Source organism: Rhinopithecus bieti, unplaced genomic scaffold, assembly GCF_001698545.2.
Source record: "Rhinopithecus bieti isolate Rb0 unplaced genomic scaffold, ASM169854v2 scaffold_763, whole genome shotgun sequence".
In the NCBI taxonomy this organism is placed as follows: domain Eukaryota; kingdom Metazoa; phylum Chordata; class Mammalia; order Primates; family Cercopithecidae; genus Rhinopithecus; species Rhinopithecus bieti.
The window spans coordinates 2,144,797-2,164,307 of NW_016803270.1; the positions used below are offsets into that span (position 1 = coordinate 2,144,797).

The window sequence follows — 19,511 nt, forward strand, 5'->3', positions numbered from 1 at the left end:
AAAAAAAAAAAAAAACATAGTCTGGAGAGACAGTTTAAGCATGAGCATCAAACTCAGATATGGCAGAATTTTTCAAATTATCACATTGGAAATTTAAAATAATTATGTCTAACATATTAAGACCACTGATAGAAAAAGTGGATAACATGTAATAAGAAATAGATAATGTAAGCAGGAAGCTAGAAAAACTAAGAAAAAAAAGGAAATGTTAGAAATAAAAAACATTGTAACAGAAATTAAGAATGCCTTTGATGTTTTTATCAGTATACTGGATACTGCCAAAAAAGAATCAGTGAGCTTGAAAACATGTCATTAGAAACTTCTAAAATTTAAAAGAGAAAAAATAATAAAATAAAAGAAACAGAATACCTGAGATCTTTGGGAAAATTACAAAAGGTATAATACATACATAATGAGAGTAACAGAAGGAGAAAAAGCAAAGAAAGAGAAATACTTGAAATAATAATGGCTAAGAATTTTCCAAAATTAATGGTAGACAACAAACCACAGATCCTAGATGCTCAGAGAACATAAAAAATGGTCAATAGCAAAAATGTCTAGACCTAATCATATGCTATATTCAAACTACAGAAAAATCAAAGACAAAAGAAAATCTTGAGAGATAAAAGAGGTGGGAAAACTTAAAATATTTAAAATATTTAAGTGTTGAAGAAAACACAACCAACCTAGAACCTTCAAAACTTAAAGAGAAATAAAAACATTCTCAGAAAAAAAATGAGGTAATTTGTTGCCAGTATCCCTGCATTGGAAAAAAATATTTTTAAACGTTCTTCAGAGAGAAGGAATATAATACATGTCAGAAACACAGCTCTACATAAAGAGAGAAAAAATGTTAGTCAAGGAATAAAAGTAAAAAACTCCAGGCTTATGCCTATAATCCCAGCATTTTGGGTGGCTAAAGCAGATGGATTGCTTGAGCCCAGGAGTTCAAGATCAGGCTGGGCAACATGACAAAGGCCTATCTCTACAAAAATTACAAAAATTAGCCAGGCATGGTGGCATGTGTCTGTAGTCCCAGGTACTTGGAGGCTGAGGTGGGAAGATCACTTGAGCCTGGGAGGTTAAGGCTGCAGTGAGCTGTGATCACACCACAACACTCTAGACTAGGCAACAAAGCAAGGCCCTGTAAAAAAAAAAAAAAAAAAAAAAAACAGTGAAAGAAACTATTTTATATTCTTTTCTCTTAATTGATCTAACAGATACAGACTATTCATAATAATAATGGTAACAATGTCCTCCGTGATTATAGCTTATAGATAAGTGAAATAAATTACAGGAATCTTGTAAGTGACAAAAGGCAGAAAATGGGAATTCTCTGAAATCAGAATATCTGCATTATCCGTGAAGTGATATAGTGATATTTAAAAGTGGACTTGGATATTCTGTAAATGTACATTGCAAATTCTAAGGCAACCACTATACAAAATTTTAGGAAATGTAATTGATACCCTGAGTAAGGAGAAGATATAGGATCATATTAAATATATAATTAAAGCCAGAGAAGGCAGGAAAGGTGTGGAAGGTGAAAAAGAAACAAAGAACTAGGACAATAAAGAGAAAATAGCCATAAATATGGTTGATATTAAAGCAAATGTATCAATAATCACTTTAAATGTGAATGGTCTAAATACATCAATTCAAAGACAGAGGCTGTCACAGTAGGTGAATAAACAAATCCAACTATATGGTGTCTACCAGAAATTGGCTTTAAATATATGAAAATGATAAGATTAAAAGTAAAGGAACAGAGAAAGATATACCATGCTAACTAATCAAAGCAAAGCTAGGGTAGCGATATTAATTTGAGACAATGTGGACTTCAGAGCAAGAAAAATGACTAGAGATATGGAGGGATATTACACAATGATCAAAAGGTCATTATTCAAGAAAACACAGTAATACTTAAGTATGCACCTAACAACATAGCAATAAAATTCATGAGGCAAAAACAGATGGGACTGCAAAGAAAACATACAAATTCATTATATTTGCAGCCTTCAGTACCATCTAACTGTAATTCACAGATCCAACAGGCTGAAAATCACTAAGAATATAGTTGAACTTAGCACATCACCAATCAACTGGATCTAATTGATACTTATACATTACTCCATTCAATGACAGCAGAATACACATTCTTCTCAAGCTCCTATGGAACATTTAATAAGACAGATCTTATTCTGGGCTATAAAACAAACCTTAACAAATTTAAAAGAACAAAAGTACAAAGTACAGTGTCATTCCACAATACATTTAAACTATATTACCCTATTACCAAAAGTAGATAAAGGTACTATAAGAAAAAAAACTACAAACCAACATCTCTCATGAATAAAGATACAAAATCCTCAATAAATTGTTAGCAAATTGAATTCAACAATGTATAAAAAGAATTATGTGCCATAACCAAGTTGGGTTTATCCCAGGTATACAACACTCATGCAATATTCAAAAATTAATTAATGTAATCCACCACATCAATAGACTAAAGAAAAAATTATACGATCAATAAGAAATGAAGAAATATCATTTGGCAAAATCCAAAGCCCTTTAATGATTTTTAAAAACTATCAGCAAACTAAGAATAGTAGGAAACTTCCTCAATTTCATAAAGAATATCTGCAAAAAACAAATAGCTAACATCTTAATCATGAGAAAACAGATGCTTTCTCTCTAAGAAAAGGAATAAATCAAGGACATCATTTCTCACCACACCTATTCTACATTGTACTGGAAGTCCTAACTAATGCAATAAGACAAGAAAAGAGAATAAAAGAAATATAAAATGAGTAAAATTATTTTAGTTCAACAACAACAAAAATCTAATAGGCCATTATAGCAAGGTTGCTAGATACAAGGTTAATATACAAAAGTCAACTGCTTTCCTATATACCAACAAAGAACAAGTGATATTTCAAATTAAACACACAATACCATTTACATTATCATCAAAAAAATGAGACAGTTATAAACCTAACAAAATATGTATAAGATATATGTAAAAAAACTAAAATACTCTGATTAAGGAAATCAAAGAATAAATAGATCTAAGATCTAAATGGAGCAATAGTCCATATTAAAGAATAGGAAGTCTCAATATTGTTAGTTGTCTGTTCTTTTCAACTCATTTCAGTGCAATCTCAATCAAAATTCCCACAAGCCATTCTGTGGGAATCAAAATGGAATCAACAAACTGATTATAATTTGAATGGAAAGGCAAAAGACCCAGAAGAGTTAACACAATATTAAAGGACAACAAAATCAGAGGATTGACACTACCCAACTTTAAAAATTCCTGTAGCCCTACAGAAATCAAGACAGTGTGCTGTTGATGAAACAATAGACAAATAGACCAACTGGAACAGAAGAGAGATAAAAAGAATCACATACATAGAGTCAATAAATTTTTACAAAGAGGCAAAGGAAATTCAATAGAGAAAGGAGTCTTTTCAACAAATAATGTTGGAATAACTAGTCATCCACATGTAAGCAAAAAATGAATCTAATCTAAGACCTTACACCTTACCAAAAATGAACTCAAAGTGGATCATAGATCTAAATATAAAATGCAAAACTATAAAATTCCTAGAAGATAGCAAAGGAAGAAGTGTAGGTGACCTTAAATTTGGTGATGGCATTTTAGATACAACGAACACACAATCCATGAATGAAAAATTGATAAGTTGTGCTTACTAAAATAAAAACATTTTGCTCTGTGAAAGACACTGTGCAAGAAATGGCAACAGAGCTGAAGGGATACCAAAAAAGATATATAGATGGCAAATAAACATATAAAAAGATGTTCAACATATATGTCATTAAGGAATTGTAAATTAAATAAACAACGAGATGCCACTACAAACCTATCAGAATGGTTAAAATCCAAAGCATTAAAAACACAAAAACTGGCAAGGAACATGGGAACTCTTGCTCATTGCTGGCAGGAATGCAAAACACTACAGCTACTTTGAAGACAGTTTAACAGTTTCTTACAAAGTTAAATATAGTATTACTATATGATACAGCAATCGTGCTCCTTGGTTTTTACCTGTGTAGAAAATATATGTCCCTACAAAAGTTATGCAGTATCTAACAGGTACTGAGTTGTTTTGCACCTAATTAATAAAGAAATTGTTGGACTTCTTTTGTGGTTTAGGAGTATTGTGAAAAAATTACTGAAACCATATAGGTACCAAGACCCTCTGTCTACACTGTTTACAAAAGACTGTGTAAATACTGATCACAAGAAAGCATATGTAGCTGTACAAATATCAGATAAACATTAAAACAAAATGCGTTTTTAAAAATTTATTTATTTTATTTCTTTTTTGGAGATGAAGTCTCGCTCTCACCCAGGCTGGAGTGCAGTGGCACAATGTCGGCTCACTGCAACTTCCACCTCCCTGGATCAAGAGATTCTCCTACCTCACCCTCCCAAGTAGCTGGCATTACAGGCATGTGCCACCATATCTGGCTAATTTTTTGTATTTTAGTAGAGATGGGGTTTTAGCGTGTTGCCCAGGCTGGTCTCAAACTCCTGAGCTCAGGCAATTTGCCTGACTCAGTCTTCCAAAGTGCTAGGATTACAGGTGTGAGCCACTGCGGCCAGTCTATTTATTTATTTTTAACTTTCATTTTAGGTTCAGGGGTACTTGTGAAGGTTTGTTACATAGGTAAACTCATGTCATGGAGGTTTGTTGTACAGATTTTTTCATCACCCAGGTATTAAGCCTAATACCCAATAGTTATCTTCTCTGCTCATTTCCCTTCTCTCACCCTCCACCCTCAAGTAGACCCCAGTGTCTTTTGTTCCCTTTGTGTTCATGAGTTCTCATAATTTAGCTCCCACTTATAAGTAAGAACACGCAGCATTTGGTTTTCTGTTCCTGGATTAGTTTGCTAAATATAAGGGCCTCCAGCTACATCCATGTTCCTGCAAAAGACATGATCTTGTCCTGTTTTCTGACTGTATAGTATTCCATGGTGTATATGTACCACATTTTCTTTATCCAGATAATTTGTCATTGATGGGCATTTACGATGATTCCATATCTATGCTTTTGTGAATAGTGCTGCAGTGAACATTCATGTGCATGTATCTTTATGGTAGAATAATCTATATTCCTCTGGGTATTTACCCAGTAATGGGATTGCTGTGTTGAATGGTAGTTCTGCTTTTAGCTCTCTGAAGAATCACCATACTGTTTTGCACAATGGTTGAACAAATTTACACTCCTACCAACAGTGTATAAGCGTTCCCTTTTCTCCACAATCTCACCAGCATGTGCTGTTTTTGACTTTTAAATAATAGCCATTCTGACTAGTATGAGATGGTATCTCACTACGGTTTTGATTTGTATAAAACAAAATGCATTTTCAGAGATTAACAAACAGTTTCTATTTACCAGGTAAAAAGTATAAATTTGTACACAATAAATAAATAAAATATTGTCCAAATATATAAACCAATTTGACAGAACTACCATAAGGCATAGAGAAATCCATAATCACAGGGGGAGAAATTAACATACATCTCTTAGTAATACAGAATAAACAGAAAAACTTCAATGAAAAAAGTAAGGACTGAACAGAACAATAAATATATTTGATCTAATAGATGTACACAAAAGACATACTGACTAAACAGTCACAAAGCTAAGAACAAAATTCTTCAGCTTACTCTAATTAAAAATAAATCAATGCTATTGAAAATTATCATACTATTTAGTGTTTCCATTTTGATAGCTCCAAATATCTTAGCTAGAGATTTGCTTTTGAAAATGCAACTTTATCCTCAGGTAAAAAATCTTCATCTAATACCTCTTCTATTTTCTGAGCTACAAAAAAGATGCTTTTAATCCATTAGAGAAACAAATTTATCAAAAAACCTCTGGGATTCAAAATACATATCAATTATCCCTCAATATTTCCTCTCATGTTTTGAAATAATATAATCAAATACCACGTTGTTGAGACAGTGAGTTATAGGCTAAGTATGTAAACTGTAAAAATATAGGAGAACTTGTCAAGAAAATGGTTTCATAAGGTATTCATATTTTATAATAAAGTTAAATTTTATAACAGATATGGGTAATAAAATGATCAAAACATATTAAAATAAGCTTTAAAAGGAGATTCAAAAACAGATCAGGCAAGAAATACAGAAAACATAAGTGATAGTATATTAACCCACAAAATATCAGTACTTACATTAAATATGAATGTGTTAAATGTTATATTTTCAATTCAAAGATTGCCACATTGGATTTAAAAAATAACTATAATACATTTAACACATATAATACAGCTAAGCTATAATAATACAAAAGTTTGAAAGTATAATGATGAAAACTGTGTTCTGCAAATGCTTATATTAAAAGATGCTATGTTAATATCTGACAGATCAATGGCAAATAAAGTTACTACAAAATGTCCATCATATTATGGGTGAGGCTACATGTAGGTGCGGGAAGGTGGTATATGAGAAATCTCTATCTTCCTCTCTACTGTGAACATAAGAATGATCCAAAAATTAAGTCTATTTTTAAAAATGTCCACCATAAAGACAATAGTTTCGGCACTCTTAAGAAAACTTAACAATTTAAAATGTCTATGTATATAATAAAAAAGCTTTAGAAACAGAACAAACATTGGCAGAACTGCAAAGAGATAGAGAAATAAGTAATCACAGTAGCAGAATTTAAAATAAAGAAAGGCTTTTAACCCAATAAAAAGTGAAAAAGACTTTACTGTAAAGTCTCTGAATTATTAATATATAGAACGAACCATTCAAAGTTTCCTATCAGTTTTGTTTTGTTTTCTCTTTTTGAGACAGAGTCTCACTGTCGCCCAGGCTGGAGTGCAGGAGTCGATTCAGCTCATTGCAACCTCCACTTCACGGGTTCAAGGAATTCTCCTGCCTCAGCCTCCTGAGCCGCCGGGACTACAGGCGCCTGTCACCATGTCCGGCTAATTTTTGTATTTTTAGTAGAGACGAGGTTTCACCGTGTTAGCCAGGATGGTCTCAATCTCCTGACCTCGTGATCCGTCTGCCTCAGCTTCCCAAAGTGCTGGGATTACAGGTGTGAGCCACCGTGCCTGGCCCTATCAGGTTTATAAGACTTTACACTAGTCAATACAATTTAAATAAATGTCACACAATAAAACCTCTGATGCATTTTCAAAATGAATCATGAAGGTAAATGCAAAACCCATCAGAGTACTTTTCCTGAACGTATGTGGAGGCACTCTTGTTACTTCATACATACACTTAGAAAGTTCAAATTAGACTTTATTTTACTAAGTGTATTCACATTTTTAAAAGTTTTTTTATGACATAGGTGACACACTGAATAATTAAACTGATTAAAAGTAATTCCAAAATAAGGAAAGAAAGAAAATAGAAAGTAATCTGAATCAAATAAAAAAAATTGAAAACACCCCACCCAAAATATTTAAATCCAAATATATCAGTAAGTACAATAATTGTAAATGGATTACATATTTTACATATTCTAAAAACAAAGACAGACACATTGAACTGATAAACAATTTAACTATAAGTTCTTCATTAGAGATATGACTGAAAAAATGCAAACACTAACCAAAATTACTCTACAGTAATTATGTGAATGTTAGACAAAATAGACTTTCAGTCAAAAGACCTTACTAGAGACTAAGATGATCCCTTTCATAAAAATAAAAGGTTGAGTTCATAAGGAAAATCTAACCTTTTACTTGTATACATCTAACAACGTAGACAGTATAAGGAAAATGGACAGTACTGTAAGAAGAAATAGGTAAATCCACATAGTGGGATAATTTAATATACATCTCTCAATAATTGATAATCGAGATTCAAGGAAATATAGAAATAAATTTAAATAACACAACAAAAAATGAGTTCAATGGATGTCTATAACATTGTAGCAGAATACATATCCACGGACAAAATTCTGCTTAATTAAAATTTCATTAATGTAATTACAAATAATTTAATAATATTAATTATTTCCATATTTACTATGGAATCTCTTCTTTCTGGCAGCTCCAGTTGCAGGCAAAAGATTTTCATCTGATACCTCATCTTTTTCTGGACTATAAGAAGGAAGGCTCTTAAAAGCAACTGAATCTATGGTGCAACCTCTAGATTCAAAATATATATTAATTACTCAATGATATTTTGTCTTATTTTTTAATGATATAAGCACATCAGTGTCTAGTTAAAATATAAGCATAAAAATACATTTTTACTTGTGCCAAAAGCTGTTCTGTTAATTTTTATATACATGGGTATTAAATATATTTTATTTATAAACATTATTTTATTTACTACTATAAACATTATTATAAATACTTGTATATTTAAAATTTTCCTTATTTTCTTATTATATTCATACTTTAGGTAAAGCTTAAAATTTTGGTACCAAATATTGCTAAGGAAAATGTATAATGATAAAAAATAGAGTAGAAAGAGAGTGAAAGAAACATACCATGTAGGAAAATAGGAGAAGCCAGGAAAATGATATAATTGCACCTAAAAAAATCAATAATTAGATTATGTATGGTTATAAGAGATAATTAAAAGAAAAAATATCAGACTAAATATAAGCATATACCAAACATCACATATTCTCTCTTATAAGTTGGAGTCGAACAATGAGACATATGGACACGTCGGGGACAACACACACTGAGGCCTGTCTGGAGTCGAGGGCAGGAGTAGGGGCAGCATCAGGAAGAACAGCTAATAGGTGCTAGGCTTAATACCTGGATGATGGGTTGATCTGTGCAGCAAACCACAATGGCACACATTTACCTATGTAACAAACCTGCACATCCTGGACATGTACCTCAGAACTTAAAATTCAAGCTGATTTTAAAAAGAGTATACACAATTATAAGTTTCTTACAATAGACATAGCAAAATCACAAAGAAACAAAGAAGTCAATAGGATGAAAAAAATGTATCAAGCAAATACCAACCGGAAGAAAGTTTGTGGAGCCATAATAACAGATAAAGTAGTTATTAAGGAAAACAAACAAAAATTATGAAAATGGTAAAGTGAATCCTTTCATAAGGAAAAAACTGTTCTGTCCTTGAAGAATATAAATTTAAGTTTACTTGCACACACACAAAAAATAGAGCATTATAAGATACAAAGCAAAACCTGATACTAATACAAGAAGAAACAGAGAAATTCACAAAGTGGCAGATTTGACACAGGTAACTCAGTAATTGTAAAAGAAACAAGTCATCAATAAAGATCTGGTAGTGTGATGGAAATAAGTGGCAAAAGAAGCATATGGTTGAAGGCATATTTATGAACCAAAAACAAATTTCTCCTGAATTTAATAAAAATAATTTGTAAGATTTATAAATAATTACTTACTTTTCTTGAAGTTACTTTAGCTTGAAGTTTCTTGGTTTGAGATTCTCTTCTTGATAATAAAACTTTCTCCTTAGGCAACAGATGCTCAAGTGATATATCCTTTTTTTGGATTTCAAAAGGAAATGCTAAATAGAAAAAAAATAGATGTGCAATAGAACTTCTGGATATGCCAAGTAATCATCAGACTTTCCACCCATGTAAGTCAAATGAGAAAATCATATGAATAGTTTTCATGAGCATGTGAGGAGCAGTGATACTACTTAGTAATTAATGACCATTCAAATACCAACCAAAAAATATCACTACTTTTGTTCTCTAGTTATCATAGGGTATTCACACTTTAGGTCAAAATTAAAAGTTGATAAAATATAGTCTGAAGTACACATTGGTGAATCAAAGGAAAAGATCTGACGAGTTCCATATAAAATAATTTAAAGTTATCAATAATTATTATACTTACTTTTGTGCTTTTCCACTCTGGGATTTATTTGTTTCTTTTCTTGCATTTGGAGTTTTGACTTTGAATCTTGATGAACAGAAACCACATTTTCATTTGGTACTACAATATGAGCTATATCAAGAGATGCATTTAGTCCACCAAATGGAAAAATAAATCTATGAATGTATAACATGTACATTTGTCTTATTTTTATAAAGTTATAAGTAAATTACCATAATGCTATATCTGACACAAAATAGAATAGTTTTAATGGCTGTTGTGGAAGCTAACCCATTATTTCATAAATATTCTGAAGCATCAAATAAAGTTTATATTGGTCTCCAGGATTCATAAGTTTACACTTTAATACATAATCAAAATACTTACATAATACATGATGATTTATACTTTAGCTTAATATATAATCATAGGCCAAAAAATGAAAATGCACATGCGTAAGCTCATTCATTATAGCATTATTTTTAATTGCAAATTATTCAAAACCATTGAGATTTTCACACATAGGAGATTGGTCAAATGAACAGATATATATACCACAAACAATGGTATAATTACAGTATATAATTATGTGGAGATGGGGCTGAGAGTTTCCAGAGAACCTGTGAGCTAATTCGCACCCAATGACTGCTGTTAGTTCTAAACAGCTACCAGGCAATGATAGACGGCCTATGTCCCAGCAAAGTATTGAGACTTATGGTTAAATTGTAAAGGATTTTTTTTTTAATGTAGAACCTTTTGAGATCACTTTACCTACCTACCGAAGACACCTTAGAACATTATGTACTCTTCTTAAACTTAATGAGAAAAAGTGGTACCTTGTGGAATGAGTCACTACAGAACCCCTCCTTCAGAGTGTCAGGACAGAGAAGCTTCACTCAAGGAGGACAAAGAAAGGGGGTATATGAGATGCCAACTTTAAGACCTTCTCATTCCTCAGCTTAGTAATTGCTTGGGCTCTGATCACTTGGGCATAACCATGATGAACCTACCACTAAAATCATGTTTGGACCACCCTTGCAGAGGCTAGAGCAGCCCTGTGAATCACAACGCTGGTAGTCCTTTGGTTCTACAATCAAGAGTAAGAACAATAGAGGAGGTGGTTGACCAGACTCAGATTTCTAGGTTCTTTCATGCCACTCTTGCTGATTTTCCAATTCAATGAAACTCACGCATAAGGTCAGGTCATACGTTCTGTGACAAAATCCAGAACTTAACTGAAAAATTTTCAGGCATGGGAAAAGCAGCAGCTCCTGAGGTAGAAAAGACTGACCAGCAGGAAAGTGATGTATTAGGTTAGTGTAAAAGCAATTTAATGGCAAAAACCACAATTGCTTTTGTACCAACCTAATAAAATGGCAATCAAGCACCCTCTCCTGAATGATGCATGTAGAGACAATCTCTAGATCGGGCTACTAAACAATGTAGTTGATCGGCCCTACTAGGGTCAGCACATTGAGGACTCTATGATTAATAAAATGTTACTCCATCCACCCTTCCCTGTGAATTTGGAGATGAATTAATGAGCCCCTCTAATTTTTACTGAGAACTCTCATCTTCCAACAATGAACAAGACCAGGGGTTAGGCTAAGTCCCAAATCCCCAGTGGGGACCCGGTTCAGAGTTAAATGGGAAGGTGTGGATAATTATATTTCTTGGGCCTTTGGATACTTGTATATAAGTGACTGTGAATATATACTTCAGCATCAGAATGAAGGGGAAACTGATAATTCTCTCTAGTTTGAAATCTGAGGTCACCACCAATGGGGACTTTATCTAGACCCAACTTTGGGTGGGTCTCTTTAGCCAATTACAAATTCTACTGTTATAGTGCACACTACTCAATATATTTTGTTATAAATGTATCACTAAGTGAACACCTGCTCACCTTTGCCCACAAGCACTGAAGAAAATTGCTCAGTTGGGGTCATTTTAGTGCGGCATGTGAAAGGCCATGTACCTACCCGACTGCCTTGTGCTGTTGTTTCTCAAAAACAACACTGATTGCTTGGGGTAAAAAAGGAAATAAATGCCTTCACTGCTGTACTTAAGGATGACAAAGTTTCCTGTGAGACTAATCCTCCATTAAACAGCTCCATCTGACCTGTGCACATGACCTCAGATGCACACAGCCTCAATGCATTATTGGCTGCTCAATGCCACAGTGCAGCCCTGGGTGCTGGCAGTACCTGACTTTGTGACTGTCATAGACACTACTGCCCAAGAGAAAAGAACTTAGTATAAAACAACTGATATACAAAATTCCTTTTTCAGCATCCCTGTCCATACCAATGATAAGGATCAGTGTATTCTTATGTGGAATAGGTTGCAATATACCACTAATGTCCTTCGACAAGACTACCCAAAATCCCCAACTATCTATCATCCATGGATAGGGTGTAACCTGGAAAAATTTCTGCTCTTGGAGAGTACACTAGCTTTCTACTATATTGAAAGCATTTTCCTGGTGGGTCCAGACACAGGCACCAACTAATAAAGACTGGCTAGGCCATTAATACATAAAAAAAACTTAGCACTAAAGTGAAATCCTTGTGTTGTAATCTGGGAAGGAGCACATCGCATTCCAGAGGAGATGACTGCCTATCTTTTGGTCCTCTTAATCCCCTAAAATGAAAAGGAAGCTCAATCATTGTTGGTCATGGACACTTTAACACTCCCCACCACACAAGAAACTTGATGGCCACCCATCTATGAGGGTACCAAGAAGACCTTACCTTTGTGTGGTGCTCAACCAACAAAATGCCCTAGGGCTAACCAACAAGCCTTCAGGACTATCCTTCTCCTTGGCTCCTGTAATTCCCACTTGCTGTTTGAGTCACAGATCTCAACAACCTCTCAGTTTGTTGACTGAAGGCTAGAGAAGAACAACATCACTACACGTGATAAGTGATCATTGGGTATAATCTCCAGGAAACTGTAATCTCCCAGAGTCAGCTGAAAGGTACACTCTTTGAGATACTGTAGGCCAATTATTGGGCCTTGATAGATATTGAGTGCATGTCCAATGGCTGTGAAATAATCTTATGACCAGAAACTCCACCATGAAGTTAACATTTTCATTTTTGCTCTCTACTTACCTTAAAGTGTTCATACTTCAGGCAAAGTCTACAATTTCCTTAAAATATATGCTAAAATACACATTCAGGAATCAAAGAAAAAGATCTTCTGATAAGTTCAATTTTAAAATAATTTAAAGTTATCTATAATTACTACACTTACTATTACGCCTTTCCCTTCCAGGAGTTACTTTTTTCTTTTCTTGCATTTGGAGTTTTGACACTGAATCTTGATGAACAAACATAGAATTTTTATCTGGTACTACAAAATGAGCCACATAAAGAGATGTATTTAGTCCGCAAAATGAAAAAACAAATCTATTGTGAAATCTCTATATTTGAAGTTTATAACAAGTATACAGCAATATTTTTTCTCATTTTATAAAATCATAAGTAAATCACCATAATTTAAATCTGACATTAAAATGATGAAAATAGTTTTAATGGGTGTTACATAAGCTGTCTCATTGTATCATAAATATTCTAAGGCATCAAGTATATTTTCTATTGGTCTTCAGAATTCATGGGTTATTTACACTGTAGGTTAATAATAATAATAGACCAAACAATAAAAATTTGTATGCACATTATTCATTACCATATTATTTGTAATTGCAAAATATTCAACACATCTAAATATTCAAGTATAATATATTGACTCAATAAACAAATATATATACTGTAAATTATGATATGATATAAATACTCTACATATCACTATACATAATACTATACATATTATGTGAAAATAATGAAGGTTTCTATAAACTAACATAGAGGGATTTCTAGAAGATAATGTTAAGTGAAAATAATCTTAAAACAGGATATCTGGGATGGTAACTTTTGGGTCAGAAATAAATAATCAGAAAAAAATAGAGAGAAACAGAGAAATATTAACCTTTTCAAAATGAGACACAGGTAAAATAAGCAAGCAAACACTGTAGTTGGTTATCTACAAGACAACAGGGTAGGAAAAAGGAAGGGAATACAAAGAGAAGGACTGTGGCAGAGATTATATTCTTCTAAGAATATCTTCTGTATAATATTTACTTTTGGAGATAGGATAATGTTCTACATATTTGATATGGTTTGGACGTGTGTCCCCTCCAAATCTCATGTTGAAATGTGATTTCTAAGGTTGGAGGTATTGCCTGGTGGGAGGTGTTTGGGTCATGGGGGCAGATCCTTCACGAATGGCTTGGTGCTCTCTCTATGGTAAGGAGTTCACATAAGATCTGGTTGTTGATGAAGATTTTGGGATGTCCCTCATCTCTCTCTTGCTTCTCTTGCCAAGTGACATGCCCTTCCCTTCTGCCACAGCTAAAATCTTCCTGAAGCCTCATCAGAAGTTGAACAGATGTTGGTACCATGCTTGTACAGCCTACATAATCGTAAGCCAAATAAGCCTCTTTTCTTTATAAATTACCTAGCCTCAGGCATTCCTTTACAGCAATGCAAAATGCATGCACACAATATTCTAAAAATAAAATTAATTCAATAAGGATAAGAAGCAGAAACTAAAACTGAAAGGAAACTTAATAAAATGAACCTACTATATGGAACAAAAAAACAAGTACTAATTCATGTAATTAATAAATACAGTATTTGAAACATACCCTCAGTCTTGGGCAAGAGTGTTGGGGGCAGACTGCAAACAAATCATGAAATTCTTTTAGTATGTTTGTTTTTGTAGTAGTATATGCTAAGCAATTCTGTGAAAGTTTCAAAGTATTACAGGATAGAGCAAATGCATAAATCAGTTGGTGCTTTGAGAGTCAGGATTCAAAATACAAAAGAAAGGACATACACATACAAAATGAAGGAAGTCAAGAACAAGCCCTGAGACACTAAAATTAAAGGTATCCAAGAGATCTCATGATTTCTAAAATATGTGTATTCATGTACACATGCATGCATATGTGCCCGTGCATGTTTATGTACAAATATATACACATACACATGTGTATGTATGTGTAAGTAGATATATACACATAAATATATATGTGTATTCTAAGGAGTATGGGTTCAAGTTAAAATCTTGTGTGTGATCTTTCAGGCACACCCATAGACAAGTACAAAGGTATTATCTGGCAGTTATTGTGGAAGACAGCTTTCCACCCCACACTGGATGTAACATAGAGCCAGTGCACTGTGGTCTCTGTACGGATGTGCAGGTATGGGTTCAGATCTCTCCAGACCAACCATGCTCTTACTCATCTCTGCACACCTAGCTCAGGAACCCTCCATTTGGAGTCCTTCTTGTGAGGGAGTAGAGAGCTCAACTAAGGCACTGTATTATTCAGGGGACTCTGCTTAGATGACCTTACTGGGGCAGCCTTGAAGACAACTTTCTTCTGACAGTGTTCAGTACTTTTCCACTCCTGGTCTTCTCCACATGCCACATCTATGTAATGGCAAGAGCTTTTTATTTGGGGTTCCCGTGGCAATGAAATGATCCCCCCATTTTTAAATGAAACATCTGCCACTCACCTGGTTCCTTTAACTGGGAAAAGTGGAATTCTGCTAAAGCTGGGCCCTTTCCTGTGTAGACTCTTGTTTATATTATCACAGTATCCGAAAAAAGGCTTAATTATTCCTTTCAGTTTGACTTGTTATATTAATTGACTAACTCAACAACTGGCAGCTCTCTCGCTGACAAAGCGGTGCAGTGAGCAGAGTTGACCAGTAAATATGTTGCCCTTCTAGAAAGGAAAAGAACCCTGAGGATCCCATAGAGATTTTTTGGGAGATGTTAGAGAAATGCATGGGACACTCATGGATGATGGTAATGAATCCTTTGCAAGAGTCTGGGAGTCCCATTAGAGCACTTGTGTCTAATTAGAGCACCAGCCATGACAATGTATCTCAGGAAGTATTTTGTGGGCCCTGGAGTTGCTTTGGGGGAATGCTAGTGATTGTTTATATAAGCTTTTCAGATCTCAGGGAGAACTAATGATCCTTCCCTTTAGCTTCCAATTCCCTGGCTGAGCTTGCTTGGTGGGTTAAATTATAAATCCCAAAGAGGAACTCTAGGAAAGCTGGGGAAGCAATCCCTACCTAGTAATACAATCTCAGAGGCAATGGCAGTAAAAGTCATCAGAGACCCTGAGTTGCTGAGCTGCACCCAGTTACTAGTGTTAACTCTAAGCATGTCTCTGACACTGAAAGACAGCCTGTGATGCAGCAAATTATTGAGACTCATGCCTAAAATGGAAAAGAATGTAGAACCCTTTGGAGTCACTTCACACATCTATCTGAAGTGATCTTAGAGACTTGGGTTTTTCACCTCCATGATGTAGAGGAAAACTTAGTGAGAGTGTCATCTTGTGGGGTGTATCATTATAGATCCCCACTTTCAGAGTATACTATTAGCAGCCACTTTGCCTAAAGAGGAGGAGGAAGAGAGGACTGGGATGAAAACCTGCAAGCATCCAAAACCATCTACATCCTCAGCTGGATATTACTTGAGCTTAGAAAGATTTGGTCCAACCCGATAAGTTCCTTGACTTTAAAAAACATAGTTGGACTATTCTTCCAGTGTATATAGCTTCCCTGTGAGCCACCCTGGTGGTAGATGTGACTGTTAATGAGACTCAGTTTTTAAGGTTCATTCATTTTACTCCTACTGGTTATTGAACTCAATTAAACCTCCTCATAAGGCCATGCTGATCAGTCTGTGACACAATCCAGATATTCACTGATGACAAATCATCAGAATTGAAAAAGGAGCTGCTGCACAGATAGCAACAACTGGCTGGCAGAAAGAGTGATGTAAAACTGGTAATCACACGTTCTCTCCAGGACCATCTGGGCAAGCACTTTCACAACAAGATCACTGGTTCTGGTTACTTACGTGTGGGTTCTCAAAGAGGAAATTGATGGGCTCTCCCATCAAGGAACTCATGGCAAGGTAGTGAGCCATGGGGCCCTACAGGGTGGTCTGCTAGGGTCTACAAAGTAATGGATCCTGATTAATAAAGCGCTATTCCTTCTGCTCCTCTCAGTGAAGCTGGAGGAGAACTGGAGACTCTCATTCAACTCTTAAGGCTGATGTCTTAGCCTTAAGAGCCTTTGATGTCTTAAGCCTTTGATGTCAGAAGCCTTAAGCCTTTGATGTCTCAGCCTTCAAAACTAAACAAGACTAAGGATTAGGCTAAGGTCCCTATGTCCCTATGAAGAATGGTGGTTGTTCTTTTCTTTTACCTTGTTATATAAGGTAAAAGTTCAACAGGGATATAGAGGAGCACTGAATTTCTTGGGCCTTTTGGATTTGGTGCACAACTAACTGTGATCTCCGTAATCCCTAACACTATGATGGGAGGGTTACGGGTTGAATTGTGCCCCTCTGAAACAGACAAGTTGAAGTCCTAACCCTTGGTATCACAGAATGTGACCTTATTTGGAAATAGGAACTTTACAGAGATAAATGAAAATGAGGTCATTAGAGTGGGCCTTAATTCAATATAAATGTTGTCCTTATAAAAACAGAAAATTGGAGCACCCACACACACTGGGAAAATGACATGTGAAATTGAAGGCAGAGATTGGGGTGATGCATATAGAAGCCAAGGAATGTCAAAAATAGCAACCCACAAGGAGCTCGGGCAGAGGCATGGAATTGATTTTCCCTCTAGTTCTCAGAAGGAACCAACCCTGTCAACACCTTGGTCCCAGACTTCTAGTCCGCTGACTATAATTTTTTGTTGTTGAAGCCACCCAATTTGTGGGTAGTTTGTAATGGTAGCCCTACCACTGGGAAGTGGATCACTGCTGTAACAAATACTTTAAAATGTGTAAATGACTTTGGAATTGGGTAATGGGTAGAGGATGCAAGAGTTTTGAGGTATATGATAGAAAAAACTTAGATTACCTTGAAGAGATTGTTGGTAGAAATATGGATATTAAAGGTGATTCTGGTGAAGGCTCAGAAAGAAAAGGGAAGAACTACAGAGAAAGCTTCTCTCATCTTAGATATACACATATATTGTCATGAACAGAATGTCGACAGAAATATGAATGTTAAAGGTGCTTCTAGTGAGGTCTCAGATGGAAATGAAGAACATATTGGAAACTGGAGGAAAGGTGATCTTTGTTATAAAATTGCAAAGAGCTTGTCTGAATTCTGTCTGTTGGGTGGAAAGTAAAATTTGTAAGCAATGAACTTGGATATTTATCTGAGGAGATTCTAGGTAAAGTGTTTAAGGCACATCTTGGTTTCTCGTTTCTGTTATAGTAAGACGCAAGATGGAAATAGATAAATCAAATAAGGAATTGTTAAGCAAAATGAAAACAGAACATAAAATTCAGAAAATCTTCAGCCTATCAGTATTGAAAAAAATAAGAAAGCACATTGTGGAAAGAACATCAAGGATATGACTGCACAACTATTTGCTAAATAGATGAGATATGTGAATTGTGGATCTAATCAACCATCTCAGCAGAAATCCTGACAACTTGAACTGAAGGAGATAGAGAAAGGATGAAATAGAAGTTGGCTTTCAGATTGCTAAGATTCTATAGACAGGGAACAGGTCAATAAACTATTCTGCTGCAATTGTGTTATCCTTCAAGAGAAAGGAACAATGACCCTAAGGATGGTCCCAATACCAGTGGGGCTTCTACTGTCACCAAGAGCCCAGAAGACACAGGCCAGAGGGCTGGGCTGTTGCCCCTTCTGTTTGAAGAGGTGGGCCACCACCTACATCAAAGGAGGCAGGGCCATACCCCACTAGGCCCAGAGGACAGGGCATTGAACCAAGAGGACTACTTTCAAGTCTGAAAATCTAAAGACATTTATCCTGCCAGATTCTGAATTTGTTTGGGACTTGTGACCCCTTTTTTTCCTTCCAATTTTTCCCTTTAGGAACGAAAATGTCTGTCCTATGCCTGCCCCACCACTACATTTTGGAAGCAGATAATGCAATGTCTGGTTTTACAGGTTCACAAACAAATAGGACTTCTGCACAGGATGAATCATATCTCAAGTCTCTCCCATAATTATCTAAACGATTTAAATGATGAAATTTGGAACTTTGAATTGATGATGCCTAGAGAAGACTTTGGAATTAGCGTTGAACTTTTGGAGATGTTGTGATGGGGTGAATGTATTTTGCATGTGGGAAGAACATGACTATTTAGAATCAGAGAGTAGACTGTTATAGGTTGAATTGTCCCCACTATCTTCCCCAAATTTGTAGAATTCCTAAACCCTAGTGCCTCAGAACATGATTTTGTTTGGAAATAGAGTCTTTACAAAAATAATCAACTAAAAATGAGATCATAACAGTAGGCTTTAGTCCAATAAGAATAATATCCTTATAAAAACAGGATATTTAGGTAAGAGACAAGTATACTGAGAAAAAGTCATGTGGGGATGAAAGTAGAGACCAGAGTGATGCATCTCCAAGCCAAGGAACACCAAATGTTGCCAAGGAACACCAAATGTCGCCAATGAACTACCACAAATTAGAACAGAGGCATTTAACAGATTCTCACTGACAGTCCCTCAAAAAGAACCAACCCTGCTGATACCTTATGTTGTACTACTAGCCTCAAGAACTCTGA

The 19,511-nt window shown here is 35.0% G+C and overlaps 1 protein-coding gene across 1 annotated transcript in view; it reads right to left on the bottom strand.

The window, feature by feature from the left end:
• Positions 1 to 19,511, bottom strand: part of LOC108529416 (coiled-coil domain-containing protein 7-like) — a 216,486-nt gene that overhangs the window by 146,357 nt on the left and 50,618 nt on the right. The window contains exons 6-8 of the mRNA XM_017871734.1: positions 13,111 to 13,209; positions 9,874 to 9,984; positions 9,410 to 9,538 (exon numbers count right to left, since the gene is read on the bottom strand). Coding sequence (XP_017727223.1) covers positions 9,410 to 9,538; positions 9,874 to 9,984; positions 13,111 to 13,209 — 339 coding nt within the window. The remainder of the gene's footprint in view (positions 1 to 9,409; positions 9,539 to 9,873; positions 9,985 to 13,110; positions 13,210 to 19,511) is intronic.